Here is a 20,935-nt window from a genome sequence, read left to right on the forward strand (position 1 = left end):
GGAGGAATGATAGGAGGGGGGTGCCTGTTTACAATTACTCCATTCCTGTTTTTAATGAATCTTTCTGAATGACCACTAAGTGCTGGTTTTGTTCTTTGGAACAAGGCAGCTATTACTGGAGGACTAAAAAAAGGAAGGAAAAGGGAAAGCAAACGGAAAGCTGCCAAACTCCAGGGAGTTTCAAACACTTCAGCTGCATGTCCCGGAGGTAATCTGCTCCACAGGCACAAGGCTGTCCCCACACATTTGCAGCCTCTTTTCTTCTTCTCCCTTGACATGCTAAAATGAAACAGCTGAGATAAGGGGGGGCAGAAGATAGAGCTAAAGTACGAATTAACAGATAGCTACTAAAATATGAAGAATTACATTATTCAAGTCTGAGTAACTAGAACACAATCACTGTCTACATTTGGCTACTGACACTTGCAAGCTAGAATTCCAGAAGCACGTAAGCGGATGGGTCACCCCTGGCACCATCATCTGCCTGCCCTGCACACCATCTGATAGTTACACTCTTCAAGAATCTGCCAGTCCAGACAGCTACCACTAAGCCAAAAAAGAAGAAATTCACCATGAAACCTCGATTTTTGGGGTTTTTTTTCCATAGACTGGTAAGGCTGCAATGCATCAGACCTTCTTCTTCGAGAACAGGCTGGATGGGACTCTGAGCAACCTGGTCCAGTGGACGGTGTCCCTGCCTTGGAACTAGATAATCTTTGAGATTCCTTCCAACCCAAACCAGGCCACAATTCTACAATTATTTTAGATATTATTAATTATGTATTTTAGATTGACTTCTTACCATATCTTAATTAAATATTGTCATTTCTTACAAGCACAAGGAAGAGTCAATCTCATGATTAACTAAAAAGTGTCATAAGGACAGTCAACACATTTTCATTCAATAAAGCTTTTTCAAAAAAAATATACAGCACAGAAATATAAAAAGGGCACTCCATGGGGTATTTTTGTGTGGTGTGGTTTAAATACTGTATTGACACAGATTTAAAGAAAGCTCCTTACAGCCACAGTTCAAGTAATGAACTGCATCAAACTTAAGCCAGCAAAACCATCACATACCTCAGTAAATTACCACATTCTTCTACATGCATTACTGAACCTTACATCAATCCACTTTTTGAAAATGTTGCTTAGAAGAAAATAGTTTTCATCTAATCATCAGAAAAAAAATGTGCAGCCCTCCCTGACTTGCTAAATGGCAGTCCATTTATAAAGCAGGCTGGGGGTGGACAGTTTCAATTAGTTAACTGTTCATCGTCTATGACATTTGTTTATTTACAAAAGGTACTGGTCTGCTACTGTGTGTGAAACTATCCGAGTCACACAGGGATGTTTGCAATCACAGCTGGGATCTTACCTGTCTGTAGTACTGTTCCTTATTGCACCATTTTTGCATCTTCAAAAGCTGTCAAAGATCTGGGCATGTAAAAATGTAACTTGTACATGCCTACACTCTGTAGAGGTATTTGCACCTACAAGTACATGTTAATATTCACCTGCTGCATACAGGGCAAAGAGGGCAACAGTTCTGCATTGCTTTTCTGCTTGCCTATTCACACGGTACAGAAAGAGTTCTTATTTTCATTCCAGTTAATTGACAGCATGGTGACAAATCAACAAAAAAAATTTCCATTTTACCTTCAAAGTGTTGGATTTTTAAAAATGCAACTATAGTATTATTTCTACTTCTGTGACAAGTAGCAGTGCAAGAGAAAGGTTTCCTTGAACAAAATTAACTGGCATGCACACATGGGATTCCGACCCTATAAAAGTGAAATAATATATATTATTTTGCATTTTGATTAATCCCGTGTGTTTTTGCTACAGCTCACCATGAAGGATTTGGCAATATTTCCACAGCCAACACGATAAAACCAATAAGAAAAATAAAATAATAATAAAAAAGCTTGCAACAACGTATTCCCTCATAAAGAACTGTATGAAGCAGAAAACTGCGCCAAACCAGAAAATGAGCAACCATTATTATACAAAAATCACCTATTTTAACATGTCGTTTCACACACACCTTTGTAAGAGAGGAAATACTACTTGTGTACTCTCCATCTTTCAAGCTGAGCATGTACTTACAGACTTGGAACCACCATGACTCATCTGATGACAAGAAGTTGCAGTATTGACACTTTCATATATGGCAACCACATTTTATCTTTCAGGTTCCCTGCCGTGGTGGCTGGAACACACATTTTTCTTGAGAAGCAGCGTATGACTCAAATCCAGACGGGCAAATTACCACACATTTGTTGCAGCAAATAAAGAGTGTGCTGTGCAAAGGAAGAGTTACCACAACTTTGCTGCTGTTTGTGTCAAAACCTTCAGCCTCCTTGGTGAGGACCCTCCAAACTCCAGGAAGCAGAGTGCGAGTAGTATAATCAACTTTAAGGACTTAGATTAATTTTAAAACACAGACATGACAAAACACATTTATATAATATTTCTTCTAAAAATCTGGATAATTTTATTACCTGAACAAACAGAAAATCCCTTGTGTAATGTGGCTAAGATGCTTACCTCAGTGACACTGCATGGCAGTGATTGTTATGAGCTATTTTTCTCTTTGATAGCTTTTTGAAGTTGGTTCTTTCATTAGCCACTTATCCCCACTAGACACCAGGTAGCCGCTTATCCACTCAACGTAATTATCTCCTTCAACTTACAAGGAATGCAAATAGATATTTTTATTCCATCTCTGCTCCCCATTCACTTTTGCCTTCTTTCTAATTAGCCAAGTTCAAAATTGTAACAATAAAAGCCATGTTCCCTTATCTGAGAGTGGCTGAACTCCCTGAAGAACTGATGCTGATCTCTGAGCCTCCTCCACAGCACCGTGTGGGCATTGGCCATTGTTCCATCCCAGAGCAAAACACCGAACTATTTTTATATCATCCCCATACTGCTCAGCATATATCTGAAAATGCTTTGTTTGGGTTTTGATTGTTGCTGTACTCAGAGCAGATATTTTCACTGGCACTGGGCCATCGATAAGTAAATCCCTCAAACAAATACTTTTCGCTTGGGAAATCTCCGGCAGGACCCTGTAACACACACACAAAGGAGAACAAAATCAAGCTGCAGCTGCCCATGCAGGTCTGGGTAACTCCCAGCATCTGCCTTTACAACGTTAAAGTGTCTTTTTTTATCAGATTCTGTGTAGGTTTTATTTCTGAAGCTTAAAAGAAGAGCTACCTGCAAGGAAAACTAGAGAGTCTAGCCCACGGCACACTGCTGACAGCAGGCCAGCTTGGGGTCCTCACAACTTAGGGCTGGCAGAGACAGGTTTTTTCCTGTACAGTGCCCAACATGGTGTTGGTCCATCACAGCTCTCATTAGCCTTCCTGAACTTACTAACATAAATACCAAGACCAAGCTCAGATACTTTCCATCTGGATGATGAGAACAATTTGTGGTAGCAGGAGGATGTTATTCTGTGCACGGACCAGCCACCCAAAAACCCCACCACAGACACGTAGCCTGTGGATTGCACTACTATTTGCAAGGCAGCAGAGAAATTATTTCTTTCAAGACTTGGCTTCTTTTTCTGCCCCTAAGGAGGAATGTGGTGCAGTGGTTACCAGCATCACAACCAAACACAGACTTCTCTCAAAGTCCGGGTGACTAAATGGATGCTATTTAAGGGCTCTGGTGCAGCTACAATTAGACCTCTGCTTCTCCACAAGCATCTAATATGGCCACAAGCAACATCTCAATCATGTCATTTGAGCACTCCCTGCTTGCCTTCTGTCCGCAGTACTGTGCCATGACGACCATAAAATCCACTGAACTAACGCTCAGTCAAGAAACTAAGATTTTTCTGGATCCCTTTGCCCTTTTCTTTGCCACAGAGGACAGTAGGGGGACCTCAGAATTCCCAGCTCTTTTCTTTCCCCGAGCCCAAAGTCCAGCTTCGTGCTTTGCAGACGAGACATCATGGAGCATGGGGCTGCAGTTACTCAGAAAGCAGTATGTTGTCCAGACTACCCAAAACACAGAGAAGATGCTTGCAGAACTTTGTGATAAGCTGATTAAATTTGCTGAGCAAACGCATCTTCCATGGCCAAATCTGGGTGAATCCTTCCAGGGAAAGCAATCCTCCTGTTTGGATCATCACCAATGCTCCAAAGATAAAGAGCCTGGAGTTTTTCAGAGACTTGATTAAATCTAGACAAATTATGCCCTTATTTTTCTTTTTTCTAATTCTCAGAATCATCTGCCACATTGTTGTGAAAACTTTATCAAAGAGACAAGTCAGCCCAGAAGTAAGAGCAAGCCCAGAATGTTTCAGTCAGAGTGGTTAATGTTGGACATCACTTTAGGGGTATATAGCTTTGGTACCACAGCAGTCAAAGAATTGGAAAGAATTCTTTGAAAAAGAAATGAGCCCTTCTTTTTTTTTTGGCCTTGCTTGGCTCACATCATTCAGCGAAAAGCTACAGCTATATCAGCAGAAGGTCTCTACCAGAGCCTTCTGCCAACTTAGCCAGAGAAATGCAGCTCTTGGACATTCAGCCATACCAGCAGTGTCACAATTGTGCAAACCTTGTCAGCAGACCAGACACAAACAGAGCTTCAGGCAGGCAAATCAAAATTCATGCACAGGGGAGATGTATTGCCAAGTTACTTAAATTTCTGTGAATTCAGGTTTAGGTGCCATTTGATTGAATTGCTTTTCAGTTGAGAGCCTGCACATGCAGCATTGCTACTGCTAGCAATTGCCAGCTGACACTCCTCTGGGGAACATATCTTGTGTGGAGATTAAAGAGAAGGCAGGAAACAAGGGTATCTTAAAAGGAAATTCCCCACATTTTTTTCCCCTCTCAGACTATAAAACAGGACGAAGATGATTTCAGGATTAAACACATGATATCTTTGCAGTGTCATTTACAGACCAGGTGAAAACTGAAGTGAAACTGAGACCACAAAAACACAAGACGGGGTTTTTTTCCTGCAGTATTTTCATCAGAGATTTTAACTGGCAAATATGTAAAGCTGCACCTAGCAGCTTGAAGGAGAAAAACTTGAAGGAGAAAAAAATTATCTGCCGTTTCTTACTTTTTCTACACATTTTGGAATGGAAGAAACCACTTCACACATCCTGGAGAGCAGTGGTGTGCCTATATAACATGGTAAAAACTAATTAGGAGATAAAGAAAACAGAACCAGTGATTCAGCCCAGTGTCAATTTTGTGCACCTTATACAAATAAATAATAAATCTAAACATTATCAGAGGGCTCACAACCCCTTAACAGAGGCTAAATATCTTCTATTAATTTCAAAACATTTTAAAAAGTCATTATTTCTGTTATCTTTACTCTTTTTCTCCTTCTCTAGAGACTCAAAATAAATTTCAGAACTAACCAGATGGTCAGCAAGCATTAGCAAATGACTTTTGATAATAAAACCTAATTAGTTCAGACCTGATCTCCATCATGCATTATCAGCTTTGGCTATCGTAAGAACTTTGCAGTCCCACAACCACTACAGACAAAACTTGACACAAAGTCTGGTGGAAACCTTCACTCCCTGGGCTCCCCACGGCCCCCTGATTTTTTGCAAGTGACTTTAAATGGGACTAAGAGACATATAAGGAAATTAGTACTTGCATTAATAGCTCGTTTGTTATTAAGTTTTCACTTCCTTTTAACATTAACACATTCTGCAGATTTGCTATCCCATGTGACAGTATTTCAGGCTTCCTGGCAGAGCACTCCAGGTGCAGAGAAGATTCCTTGCCGAAGCCACAATTTTCCCTTTATGCTTTACTAGAGCCAATTCAAGCCAGAATAACATAAAGCAAAGAAACAAAACCATTGCAGAGCTGTCATTTAAAAACACAGATTTTTAAAAGGCTTTAGGGGTATCATTTATGAAACACAAAGAGATTTCCTTCTTTAGCAGTGTTCCAACACATTACTCTTTCGTGCTTACTCCAGGACATGAATACACTTGCCTAAAATGTCAGTGAGGTATTTATACAAAGGCAACTCTTCAGAAACCTATTATTGTGAATACAAAACAGGAAGTACAGTAATTCCACCAGTATATGTTAAATAATGCTCAGTATAAACTGTGCTCTTCAATTAATAGGCAGTGTTAATCCCTCCAGGGAAAAGGGAGATGTGAAGTGTGAACTGAAAATATTGACTCATGATAAAACCTGTGAGTATTTTTCCCATAGTCTTTTGTTTTGGCGGCTTGTTTTCCATCAGGAGGATTTTCTCCTGCTCCCATCCTAATAGCACACAGGAGAAAACAGAAGATAGAATTTTCAATATAAATGAAAATTAAAAAAAGCAAAGGTTGAAGTTCAATGCCGTTGTAAAGCGAAAAACATGAAAATAGAATAAAATAATAGTACAATAGATACATAATGATACTTCAAACCCTACAACTCCTTTCAGTCCTCATGCTTTCAGTAACTAAGCTTTGGAATAACTGTGTTAAATGGAAGGTGCAGCTCTAGGAAACTACTCCATCAACAACTTAAATAGAGCTGTACTGGTTTGCAAGTGTCACAACTATTTAGAACACGATGTAAATAAAAAGATCATATAATACTCAACAATCTTCAGCCACTTAGCTGATATCCCACCAAAAAATAATTAAACTACAAGTGTAAAAAAAATTTTTTTAAGCATTAACCACCACAAATTAAAGAAACGTATGGTTTTTATCAAAAAAACCCCAAACTGATTAGTAAAAAAAAACATACTCTGTAGTGAGATAGACACTACAGGTATAAAATCAAAGCTCTTTCCTTACACATGTTGAATAAGAAAATATTTTAAAATAGACAGACCTCTAGAACACTAGTGAGACAACCTAATCAGGAGTTTGCTCTTTTCAAAACAGCCACAGATGCTTAAAAAAAAAAAAAATCAAGAGCTTTCAAAGTCCAAAGACCTGAAACAAACACCCTCTGCAAATCCCGGACAGACAGAAATCAAAGCTCCTCTTTTTTAAGGTCTGACAAACCTGTATCTACTTACACATGTGTAAGAACATCTCTTCTGACACAACTCTACCACAGAATCTCTCTTCCCACTTTCTCCTACAGGTTTGGAGATCTCCGTGCAAGCTAAGAGATGGAACTTTGGTTTGACTGCCATCTGCTGATCCCAAGTTTTGGGAACCTGAAGAGTAATTTAAAAACGTGTGCACAAAACTTTCAAAATGCTCAGTGTTTCTTCTTCCAGTTCTTGGTAGCAAAGAAATTAGATAATTAGAGATAGTAGGTGTCTTTGTTTAAAGAAAAAAATTAGACTAAGTGTCTGGATGTTCAGCATCTTTTAGCTAATTTTCAGATAAGCAGACACAGAAAATTTAATAATTTCCTGTGCATGAATAAGATGACGTTGAAACAAAATCATGTAAATGCCCAAGACCATTGTGATAGTAAAAAACAGAGAATCAGGTGCAACAGCTGCTCCTTGGAGAAAAGGGAACCACAGTTGAAGCAACTATTAAAAAATCAAGGAAAATACAGAGTAATAATAGACTATCATTATATTCTTCCTCAAGGGAGAACATCACAACAATCCATTTTACCACAAAAATATGTGATGCTATAAGAAGTCTTTGTTTCATCGTACCCCAATGAAACACACACACATACAGGGAGGAATGCAAATTCACCTTCACGACCCTGACATTAGTTATTTTCTTCAAGATAGCATATACTTGGTGAAGAGCTCAATGATGTGAATACAACTACACCAACAACCCCCTTAGAAGAGAACACAGTGTGGGTGAGGACAGGACTTGAAATGGGTTTTCTTTTTCTAACCCAGAATGTTTTTTATCAGTACAAGCCAACATTTAGACACATCGCTACTGCTCAAAGATGAAATTGAAGCAGTTCCATACAAGAACATTTCTTCTGGCAAAACCAGCTTTATCTGGTGCACCTACAAAACATGTTATCAACCCAGAGCATCAGGACCATCTGGCTGAGAAAGCACCGGGTTCATTTTCACTTACTCTCTCATCTCTGGTGAGGTGGGAGAACTCTTTTATCACACAAGACTTTTCTCAATTTTTTCATTCAGCAAAGCTTAGTCCTTTCACTCCATTATTATATGAGAAAAGTAGAACAACAGTGATTATATTAATAATTACTTAGGTATATTATATTATGTTGTGTTTATATAAGCAGACAATGTTAAAAGACAAAGGGTTCAGAAATGCCAAAATAAGCCCCATTTGTATGCATGGTGTAATTCTGCCTAATCAGATACTGATTTGTCACCTTTTTCTAGTTCCTAAAATTCCAGTTCTGCAAACATTCAAATCCACATTGAGCTTTACAGTGAAGCATATACATAAATGATTCTAGTGTCGGAAAGAAATGCAATCCTCAGCTTATGGGAAAAGAAAATGGTTTGAGCATGGACTGAAGGAGTTCCAGGTTAAGAGCTTTTGTATCAGTATTTTTATGAGAATAAGATCCACATGAATAAAATGTAAACCCATGGAAATCCTACCATAGAAGAAAAACAAAAAACCAAAACAAACCAGGCTGCCATTTGAATAATGAGTTTGCATTTCTCTGTGAGCCCAAAATTTCAGGTGGCATGCCAGGTACACAAATTCTGGCGATTTTGAATCGAACCACAGCTTCTCTTCTCTGAGAACAGTACTAATTAAAATCATTTCTTTCTAAATGTCTTCACTGTCTCAGAAGGTTAATGGTTCCAATTAATATTTTTCCTTTTCCAAGAGCCTACATTATTTATGTTCTGTCACAGCATTGCTGGCAGATGACGTCAAAATATGCCTTTGTTGTGGAAATGTGTCTGCTTAAACAGTTTCTTTATTTGTGATGTGGCATCTCCTGTAAAACACAGTCTGTTTTCACATGAAAAACAAAGGCGGTAAATGGCCTTGTACAAGTCTTGCACATGATCTAGAGCCTTCAGTGGTGGCTTCTTTCTTTTCCCTGCTCTGTTCACTGGGAAGTAGCTCAAAGTAACCCAAAAAAGAGGAAACACAAGACTTCCCCTTCAGCCATAATTCTGAAACCCCTTCATAGCAGTGAGGTTGCACAGAGGGATGAATTTTGAGCTCCGTGAATGTTAATCAGCAACTGCTGGAGAAACAGTGACAGAACTCCACCTAATGCCTCAATTACAGTGCCTACAGCAATTACAGCTCTTTCACTTTGTTTCCATCACTCTTGCTCACCATGCACAGAGGAGACAGAGGCCTTCAATAAGAAGGCGTCAGTCTTCCATAGGCAGTACACTGCTGTAACTGCAGCAAGGAGCACAATCCATTTCCAAGTCACTGATTCTTTGCCCTCTTCCATCCCTTGACAACACTTTTTCTGGAGAGCAGGCAGATGGTTGAAGCAACATTATAAAACCCCTCCCTGCTGGTACACAGAATCAAACCATCATTTAAGAGTGACAGCCTCTGAATTCAGTCCTTCTGGGTGAAGAATAAGGTTTGCACTGCAGCTCCCCTGGGAAATGTATTTTTTCTGAGTACAGGTGGGAAAGCTCAGAGGAGCACAAGGTATAGGAATCAATGGGGAAATCTAGGATGAAGTCAAGTTACATTTCCTCACACCCACTCAAATGGAATTATTAGTGCACGAAGACAGCAGAGAAGCTCAGATATCGGATCAAAGTAGTACTTAAGCACTAAACCAGGTATTTAAAGACTTTAACACACTTCAGCATTAAATGCATGAAAGAACAGTGTTTCAATTTTATATGTATAAAAAAGAGAATTTTGTAAGCTAGCAGAGGGTATTTACATTTCTCAATAAAACTAAAATAAATGGCCATTTTATAGGTGCAGGAACATGTTCCAAGGTGTGTGTTTGCCAATTACACACACCCCACATGCTGACTGATGAACACACACACCCTGGCGTGTGTTCTTGCTTACATAGCTCACGTGCCTCCCTGTTAAGTAATGGAATAAGACTTGCCTTGCAAACTGGCTAACACTGCCCCTCCTCGCTCAGTGACTTCTGCAGAAAGCATTCAATGCTAAGAAAAACAACTTGGGAAGCACAGCTAAGCTCTTTGCAGTCTGAAGAAGACTCACTCTTGTCTGCAAGAACCAAAGCTGTGATCCCTCCATTTTCTGTGCCACTCTCAGGAGTGTTTTCCCCCAGACTGGGCTGGCACTCAGCACTTTTCCTGTGCATTGCTGCCTACTGTAAAGACACAGCACTCCTTACAGATTGCTTTTTATCCTGCCACCATCTAAATCTCAATATCTGCCAGTTTCATTGTTTTCCTCTTTATAAACAGATAGGCAGGCTTAGGCTCTCCACAGAACAAGGCACAGAGTTATACAGAGACAAACTTCTTTTAGAATGATCATTCTCTTTAAGATTTTTTGAATTTTTGCTTTGCTTCTACTTGCTTATTTTGCACTCAAACTTGCACCAAAAAACAGGGCCAGGCTTCTCATTCTTTTCCCTTTCCTTTTCAGAACCAGTAAACAACAGCCCAAAGGAATACAAATTCCCTCAAGCTCATTATATTATGTGATGCTTTATCTCTCATTCTTCTGTTTCTCTGTTTTCAGTAAGAGTCCAACTGTGCTTGTCAGGATCTGTCTGTAGATAACAGCATGCACTGGCAGGGGAGAGGCCTTTCCTGTTACCTCTCTATTGCGACACAATACAGACCCCTTCATCTCCATCTATTTTTCCTGTATAAAATTTACATCTCCTTTATGAGGTTTAATACCAGAGAAATCATTTCATATAGGAGCCATAATTTCTAATGACAGAGTTATTCAAAGCAACAGGGATGGTAAAGAACTGTCCAAGACTCTCAGGAGACAGCAATTGGATAACATTCAATGTAAGTAAAGGCAAAGCACCGAACACAGGAAATTCAATATTCTCTTCATAAATAAATGGATGTGCCATGAGATGAATCATTACCATTTCTCGTCTTAACAGACAGTGATGAAAACTCTAGTTTGCCTCTTGGCAGCAGTCAAAAAACCAATTCTGTATTAAAAACTGAGAACTGCTAATAAAAGGGTAAAGATCAAACCAGAAAACATCATTGTGCACCCACACAAACCCATGGTGCAGCTTGGTCCCTTCCTCTCCAAAAGGATGTAATAGATCTGGAAGAGGTTCAGAGGAGGGCAGCAAGGATGATCAAAGGCATAAACCAGATTCTGTTTAGGAATAGCTGACTCTCCTTTCATTCTGCACAGAATATCACACCATCAACACCCCCTAAAAAAAGGGGCAATTCCCAGAATTATCTTTTTCCAGCACCTGACTGGGAACAGTACTTCAAGAAGATGCTGTAGGCAGCAAAGTACTGTTGCGAAGTGTGTTCAAAGCACATATACCTGGTTTGTGCTTCTCATAGCACAAAACTTTATTTGCCATGGAGGGAATATACTTGTATTTAAAACAAAGGAAGAAGTGACTACACCCTCTTTAACTGAATTCCTCAACTAGGTAAGAATATGTAATATATAACCCCCCAAAAGAAGCCGTCGCTTCAGATTTCCAGAACTGCTGAGTCCTGCCTGGCACCACTCAATCAAAATACCCATTTAACTTTCAGACCCTTTGCTCTCAATTACCTTGTCATTTACATGTTTTTCTAGGTTTTCCCAAAAAATATCACGAACTTTCCTGAGCGTGAGCCAACTCTTAGAGTTGCCTATACATGGAATCATATACAGCCTAAAACACACCCGAAATTTTGTTACTATGCATATCCAATTCAACCCTGGGGTATCCAGTGATCAGTCACCCACCAAGTTTGCACTGTTCACAGGAGATGTAAACATTTCACATGGACATGGAGAGCCCTAGTTTTGCACTCCAGTGCACATCAATCCTTCCACACACCTTATGAAATGATACATTATTAATCAGTCCCCTCCAGATTGCTTCCTTTCCTCCTGTGCTACATTATTACAGTACCACATTCAGCTTTATTTTAAGAATTTAACCAAGATCTTATAGAAAGAACCTGTCTTTGTGAACAAACATACTGTCTTTCTGTGTTATATATACTGCACAGGAATAGTATTTCCATTTATCCCTGAAGGTATGTGCATCACATGTGCAAGACATCCAGCTTTCATCACTGATGGAGCAGATGGCAGCTAAAGCCGGATCTCCTTTAACACAGTAAAATTTTTCTGAAAGTCAGCTATTGGAAATTCTGCCTGTGATCGCCCATTTTTCCTTCTCCCCACAAAAATTTCACAAAGAAATGGTTCTAACCAACTGAAAGGACTAATGATGGCATCTAATATCCATAAAGACCATTAAATAAAAGATAAAATCCTTACTGAGAAACAAGTGCATAGCACCTAATCCTGAAATTCAGCTGCTCTTTTAGAGTCCTTTACTGATGTAAAGAGCTTGACTGTATTTCAGTTTGCTCATTACAAAGCCCTGAGGGTCAAAGGTTTCCCAAAGCTAAAATAAGAAGTGAAAAGGTCACAATCTTTAAGTGTGCAAGCAACTAGTGGCACTGTGCACTGGCCACCTCATCCTGCCGTTGGTTCTGACAGACACCAAACCAGTGACCTGTACAAAGCCAGGCCTTCCATTTCACCACGACTGGCCTTTTTACTGGAACAGCTCCCTACCCTGTTAGGGGAGAGATAACTATCAACAGTTAATATAGAAGTCACTCAACATTTTATATTATAAAATAATCCATTTAGTAGCTTATGCTATTCCGAGCTTTGACCTTCTTGTCCTTTCCAAGCTGGCTGGATGCCTTAGACTGATTTGTTTTGTAATGCTCCAGTCAAAACATTTCAGCTGTTGCATGAGAAGGAGACTAGGAAAAATGTCGCTTTATTTACAGTTCTTACAAATTAATAAAAATAAAACTCTTTCACCCTAACCTTTGAAAAGAGGTCTTGAGACCTGACCACATTACAGAGGACTTGAAACATCTCAATTTGAAAAGGCTTTGTGAGGCTTCTTGACATTTTGTAGATGCATTTTCCAAATTTTGCCGACTCAAAGACTGATGAAGGCCCAAGGAGTTTGCAGCCCATGCTGGATTTAGGCTCCCAAAATGACAGCAGGGAAGCAACCTCTCCCCTTACTGGAGTTCTTTGAATACAGTCAAGCAGGAGAAAGAAGACAGCAGAAGGAAAAGCCTGATATGAAGAGAGAACACAATGAAAAGCAAGAGTCTGGACACTGGGGCAAAAGCACTCTTTTGTTGTCAGAAAGTATCCTGGGTAACAGGCAAAAGTCCCATTCTTGCACAGCAGACCCCACAAAAAACCAGCAAAGCTTAATGTTGTCAATTTATCGCCTATTTCAACTAAACAAGTTTTTTGTGGCAGACCCAGAGGGTCCCGTACTGCTGAGAACAACGACGATCTCAGTACGACACAACACGATGTAACCTGATAATCCCCCCCCCCAGAAACCAGTGATGGTTCATCTGATTTTAAACAGCGTTAATCAGAGACCTCAAAAGCAAGGAAATAGGAGTATTGAGGTAATTAAAGTACAGGCAATCATAATGACTTGCAGAAATAATTTTCTAAATGAATGCAATATAATTAATTGTGCACAACGCACATATCTCTAATTAAGGTAAATAAAGACTGCATTATGATGCACATATGATGAATGAATGAAGATTGTAGCCAGTTCTTAACTCACGAGTGCTCGACAAACACAACATCCTCTATAATGCTATTTTAATATAGCGTACACAAAAACTGGACAAACACTGTGCATTTTGCATCCACAAAGAGGAGAGCTGGGCAGAAGACCAAGTGCAAAGCAAGCTCTAAATGTGTCCGTGGCTACAGCCCAAGTACCACAACTGCAGCCCTTCCTCAAGCTTCTGCAGCGCTCAGTATTACACTTACATCCCTTCCAGCGTCAATCCCGTAAATATTTAAAACCCAAGGCTGTTTGTAATCCTCTCCTTTAACTGTTATCACCACCCTAATGAAGCTAATTAAATATAACCAAGACTCATGCCATCCAGCACACCAACAATGGCATTTGCCTTGCTGCACTTCGCTTCTCTGCCTTCTCTGTACTTTGCTGTGTAGGTACATTACAATTAGTCATAAAATTAGTGTTACTTCTCTAGATGAAGTTTTTTGCTTTGTCAGTAAACCTACACTGAGGAATTTCCACCCAGGCTACGTGTACTGCTTACATGTCCCTCATTTTTAGAGGCATTATTCATTTTAACCCCAGATATTCCCATGTTATCTTAGAAATACAGCACAATTTCCATGTCACTGTTAAAAAAAAACCAACAAAAAAACCACACACAAAAGTAACAAAACAAAAAACCACAAACCTCCAAAACCACACCTGGTATCACAGTTACAGACTCATCGAACCAGGATGGCATTGACACAACAGACACAAATCCGAGCCTTTCCAAGATCCCACTGTGTCCGGAGGCTTGCTAGCACCCTGTGTACCTTAGATGGACTCTGTAACCTCCAGGCAGGAGGTCTGAATAAGAACAAACAAAAGGCCCGTGGCCTTTACCTTTCCATCTCTGGGACAAAATAAATACACATTGATACCTCGAAGTAAATTTTCTGGCATGTGCTGCAGGGAAGTTTATAAAAGTATAAGTGATGCTAAAACACATGACTGAGCAGATGCAAGCAATGCTTTCCACTATAAACAAGAGAAGGGTGTATTGACTTTTCTATTCTATTTGAAGTAAAACTATTATATTTTTTACATACGTTGTTTAAATGTATGTTTTCACAGACAAAATAAAGCCAATTTGTCCTGGCCCTATAGTAGATCTGCTAAGGGAGAAAATATGCAGCCCAGCAAGTTTTCCCTCCAACCTTTCTTTTCAGGCAAGTAATAAATCTTAAGTGAAAAAGTCACTGTGCTCTTCAGCTGTCACCACTAAGATTTTGTTTTTTAAAACCATAGCAGCCTTAAGGCTGATTTACTACTCAGCCCTCCACACTCTGACAATCGAATAGTTGGAAACAAAAATCACTTTTGCACACCTGGAAATATTTTATTTGCTGTGCTCATGAGAAAACAAAGTTTTCCTCTGTGAGGAAGGAGGTGGGGGGGGGGGGGGGAGAAGGAGACAGGGAGATTCAGGTGAATCTTAAAACCTAGTTCTTGACTTAAGAGATACAAATACATATATGAACCTCCAAACTACCTCAGCATAGTAAGAGTGGTCAGGATCTTTAGAAACCATAGATTCACTATGTAATCCAGCCTCAAAATCTGCAGGTCTCAGCCCCTTGAAAGTCTCAGCCAGTAAACAGCACTGCTCATCAACTCTGGCAATTCAGCCATTTCAGTTTGGCAGGTGAAAAGAACATGTGAAAACTTTTAAATAATTTCATTTTACTTTTTTGCTCTTTTTTTTTTTTTAATAAAGGTAATAAGTTTCTAATTACCCTAAAGTGTAAAGTTCTGATATTAATGAAGGTAAAGCTGAACCTCCGAAAATCTTTCCAGAGCACCTCTTTGCCCCTGTCAGATTCACAGGTTTAAAAAAATTAAGAGGAAAAACTCAAACACATACCAGAGAAAACCAATTGATGGAAAATGTGATGGTGCCAAAATTGTGAAAGTATTTTAGAATATCAGATCCTCTTTTCAATGTCATGTAGTTTGATATCATTTTTCCCTAAAGCTTCATTTTCTGAAAATTTATTATATGCTCCAGAACAATCCTGTCTTCAAAAGAAATCCCACATCTTCTGTATTTCAAAGAGCCCTACTTGCACCTGGGCAAGATGATATAAGTGCTCTAGGTGCTGGCCGACTGAAAAGGAGACCCACAAAATCTCGCCCTCTGTTTTTAATCCCAGGGCTTTACAAGCATATGAGGAGTGTCCTTTGACAAGCAGAGAAGCATTTCAGCATTTGAAGTAAAAAAGAAATAATTAATGGCTCAGCAGCGTGGAGAGATGTGGTGATTGCATTCCCATACTTCGATTCCTACTCTGAAATACTGCATCACAAGAATACAACAGCTGGGAAAGTTAAATGTTCCTGCACCATTTCCTTCTAAAAAGCACCCAGTCTTGGGTCCCCTGTCCTCCAAATCTGAATGGAGTCTGCACTGCTGAGAAATGGCAGCAAGACTTTCCTTACTCTGCTCATTCCTTACCACTGCAAGACACATGATGGATCCTGTGGTTTCTAACTCCACAGTCCTATACGACATTAGGGAAAACTGAAATCCTACTAAGTCAGAGTTGTAACACAGGAACAACCTTTAGCAAGATGTAGCTGGCCAAAACAGAAAACACAAATAGGCAAATATGTAAATAGGCCAATATATGACACGGTACTGAGGTCAGATTGCGCCACTGCATCTGACTGCATCACCTGCTTTGTAACAACACATACACATTTCCAGACAACAACAAATAAACGTGCAAGATTCTTCCCTATTCCTTTCAACTTGTAAAACTGCAAACTTAAATATTTGAATTTCTTCCGTGAGCCCTCAGAAAGACTGGACTTTGATGTTTTTAAAGAGGAAAGATTATTCACTTTTGCTGCAGGCAAGAAATTATAATTTCTTTACTGATTCTGCCAAATGGTTCTATCGCACATTTTTTTTTATTTTCATCAAAACTAGCCACTTTAAATTAAGATTGTCCCATAACTACATAGTAATCAACATTTTGAGGGGCAGATCAATTTGATAAACCTCTACTTGATTTCTCTGCCCAGAAGACTCCTTCAAATCCAACTGAAGCATGGGGGAAGGGAGTTTTGTTCCCTTTCCCCATGCTTGGCAGTTGCTAGGAAGAATATCAGCTGCAGTTCTGTTTTATTTTGTTCATGCAACCAGAACAGAAAACTCAGTGTTATCCACGTGACTCTTAAACTAAATAAGCTGAATTCAAAGCCAGTGGTTAATAGAACAAGTCAAAGCCTACAGAAGGGAGCAGCAAAACTTGCAGGTGATGGAAGAGGAAAAAGTAAGGAGGAAGACTAGGGAGCAGGAAGTTTTTTAAAAGCAAAATAAACATGCAAAAGGAAGCAGGAAAAATCCCCTGCACCAGCACAATATGCAAAATACATGTTTTTATAGCAACGAGCAGGATGGTGGGAAATGGGGAGCTGAGCACCACCCTCCCGTGCTAACAAAGCATTTGTAAAGGTTCAGCTCTTCAGTATTCTGGTACCAGGACAGCTTCCAGTTTAAACTACACTGAAGCCCATGAATGCAGACAAAATCCAGACCATCATCAATCTGGAGACAATGGGCAATGCCGACAGCACAGCTTCCCATTAATCTTCATTTGTCCTATCGCATCCTGTCATTCTTATGCAAATAGCATACCCCAAGATAAGGAGAAGTGAAGCTGTCAGGAGCACCAGGATGTCATCCTGTACCAAGGGCCATCCCTTCACTCAGCGCCTCGTGTTTTACATCACAGCTAAAGTGTTTGACATTCAAATTTGACCCAGCAGGAGGGAAAATCATCCGATGAAGCAACCGTGGGTATTGCTTCCTGTGCTAAAACATTCACCGAGGTCCCTGGGGATCTGACGGGATCCCTTTTTCTCCCTACTCCTTGTTAATGGAGTTTGAAACGCTGCATAGGAGGGGAAAAAAGATATCTGTATGGGTAGGTAATGATACCAGCTCACCCTTCTCACACTAGAATTAGCCCAGCACTAAAAGACCAGGAAAACAGGTTCCACTGAGAAAAGGAAAAACGGGGCACACAAATCCTCCTGAGTTGGTGTAGGTTTTCTTCCAGGGAAATCTGTCACACCACACCTGAAAACTTATTCACATGTTTGTCTGAACAGAACGTTTCATTTCAAACTGAGAAATTTATACACAGGGTTCAAAAAATTTTATGTGGGGATGAGTGATCTCTCATTAGGACAACTGATGCATTGGAAAAATAAAAACAAGGCTTTGAATCATAAGCGGCTCCATAAAGTTACTGCTACATATTTTAGGCATGAAAAACCACTCCTGAGTGGGTAAGTCACCAAAACCAAAAGGCAGTTTTTCCAGTTATTGCTCATCAATTCTGCTTATAGAATGAAGAAGAAAAGGAAAGATTTTACTATTATTACTGACTCAGAGTGTTTTGTTTCTGTATCACTTTCAAAGAATGTTCAGAACATCTTGTTCCAGAATATTTCCCTTCCAAGAGAAATCACTTTCTGTACCATACATGGCTGAAAACAGTACGTGCTGGGTTTATATTCCAACAGAAAACAGAAACTATTCCAAAGTCTCTCCAACATCAAATGAATGAGACGCAAAGTAGCTGAGACACAAACATGAGACACAACTTTAAGATACAATAATACTTCAAAACAATCATGACATCTTAGAGAAATATGTTATTAATAGGCATCTGTGACAAGTCCAAACAAGTTTCCCATTATATATAACTTTACAAAGTCTGACTCAAATCTATTCATTCTCTGAAAGCAACGTTCTCTAATGTTTGCAGGGATAATGAAGTCTGCACTAGGCCTTGGGGAATACCCTTACATTTGATAATCCCACGTGCTGTTTGCAAATTACAAGAGATTAATCATCACATCATTGTCAGTTAAGAAGGAGCCACGTAAATTAAAATGCTGGATGGATTGTTACCAATTTTGCAGGCATAGAAACCTTTAGAAAACACACATTCCTCAAGCATTTTTTGCTTTGAAAACTGAAGAATAGCCACAAAAAAGTATTCAAAAAGTTTTCCCAGTCCTTGGAAGTAGAGAAACTGCATTGCACTTTTATACCATATGTAAAAGTTATACCTTAAAAAATTACTGTATAGTCACCATACTTACCTATGAAAACAGGACACTCACTTTTTGTCATGTGTAACTATTTCCACATAAAATATTAATTTAACAAATTCTTACATCTCAAAGGGATCACCAATTAGAGAGTAAATTAAAAGCCCCAACTGAAAGATTTCCCATTAGTGAAGCAGAATGCTTTCTGGTGTCATCTTCTTTCTTCCAGGGAAGGGAAAAAGTACAACTCATGCACTGCAAATATTGCAGGGACCCAGAAGACCATGGCCTGGTACAGCCTGTCTGGTCTGGATAACAACACTGTGTTGTTCATTCTTAAAAGTTCACCACTCCCTTAAAATTCATATGTACAAAAGACATTACATTTCTATGCATCACATCAAAATGAAAACTTTCATTCCCAGGCTAAGAGGTCTGGATTTGCACCTGGAGTGATGTAGGCACAGTACATAGTAAATTAGGTTCTATCCTAAAGCCCTCTGTATTGCAGGGTGGCACCCTTGACTCACGGTAGTTCTGTTCCAATATTGCCAGTATTTCAAATAAAACCTAAAATATGAGAAAGCAGCACTCACTGTGTGCCAAGGAGAAATCCAGCAAAAGGGAGACTGGCAGAGAACTCAGTTCCCAGGTGGTGATGGAGACAACACAGAAGAATGTTGAACTGACTCCAAAGGAAATTTCCCTGCTGTTCAACTATCAGAATGTTTTCAAATTCAGCTTAGTCTTACCCCAAAGAACCGTCACCAAAATAACCCAAAATTAATTTGACAAAAGTGAAATCTTGAAAAGTCTCAATCTTGCACAAGCACACTTTTCACTGATGAGTTTTATTATCTTTTACTGAAAACTCTTTTCTAGCTCTGCTTTGCTGTGGTTGGCTCACAGATAAATGTACAAGTAAGCTCTGAGGAAGCCTTTGTCAGGTCTCCATCAGCCATGTGGCTTCCTTCAGTTCAAAAGTGAAGAGGCTGTGTTCTGGAGCCAAAATGCAAGTTTTTTTTCTCAAGACTCCATGTGCATACAAACCATACCTTAAACATACACATTTCACATGTATTTTATGCCTGAATGCTCCAAGACAAACAGAAAAGACTATTCTAAAACCAGCTGAGATTGTGAGAATTATTTAAGAAACTTATAAGAAACTCTAAAAAAACATGAAAACTTAATTCATTAACGTGTCATCAAATTCCTTAATGTTGTGAAGGCAAAAGGCTGTGGAATAAAGAACCTTTCCAACACTACAAATCATATCTTAAAGGAAGTCACTTCAGACTGATCCATCTACTGCACTTAGCTGTGAGTAGACACGGCAGTGGTAAACAGTTTTAAAGTGGATTTTCTAGAGGGCTGCTGGGCTGAGTTTGTGCTTGGAGGTTTTCTGCAGTAAGTGTTATAACCCTCCAGATTTTAAAAACTTGAAATGTTCCTGTCACACCAGCAGAGCTGCCGTGGGATTTGAGGAGAAATTTCCCTGTTTACAGCTGGAAACTGAATTGCTGAGACACTTAATCCTTGAAAGGAAGTAACTAATGAAACCAACAAACTCCAGCAAACCTGCATAAGTAAACAGAACAGAAGCAAAAACCACAGCAGCAGTGTGACAGAGATGTTGCTTCACAAGTCCAATGAGCTTGACTTAAGGAAAACTTCTTCCAGGAAACAGATATTTAAGGCTACCATAAAACGGGTTTTTTTCTGTTAAAAATTCTGTAGAGGGGGGAAAAAAAAGTGAGGGACATGAACCATTCCTCTGCCTTGTCTTCATTTCCAAACTTCCACTCTTCATCATTAAATTGATCAGACAATAGTTTGGAGAGTAAAAGAGGATGGAATTATACCAAAATCTGGTCTTTTCAAGAGGAACAGGATATAGACAGTGCATCTATTTGTACCTTGTCTATCATGTCCGGTCTATTTGTAGCTGCCAAAATTGTCACGTCCTTCAGCTGCTCTATCCCATCCATTTCCGTCAGCAACTGAGCCAAGACACGGTCTGCTACATTCCCAGCACCTGAAGAGCTGATTTACAGGGAAAAAAAAAAAAAAAAAGGCACAGCATTATCTCTCCCTTCCTAGAAACAGGAGAAAGGAAAAGATGCACTATTCTTTCCAATTTACGGGGATGCACCTTTTTGCCTTAATTCTTCGTA

The 20,935-nt window shown here is 39.4% G+C and overlaps 1 protein-coding gene across 1 annotated transcript in view; it reads right to left on the reverse strand.

The window, feature by feature from the left end:
- AFG2A (AFG2 AAA ATPase homolog A) overlaps positions 1-20,935 on the reverse strand; it is a 164,523-nt gene that overhangs the window by 95,060 nt on the left and 48,528 nt on the right. Inside the window, 1 exon segment of the mRNA XM_066186686.1 lies at positions 20,678-20,804. Within this exon segment, the coding sequence (XP_066042783.1) occupies positions 20,678-20,804 (127 nt within the window).

This window comes from Chamaea fasciata, unplaced genomic scaffold (genome assembly GCF_029207755.1).
Source record: "Chamaea fasciata isolate MVZ Bird 193981 ecotype frontalis unplaced genomic scaffold, bChaFas1.0.hap1 SCAF_6, whole genome shotgun sequence".
Classification (NCBI taxonomy): Eukaryota; Metazoa; Chordata; class Aves; order Passeriformes; family Sylviidae; genus Chamaea; species Chamaea fasciata.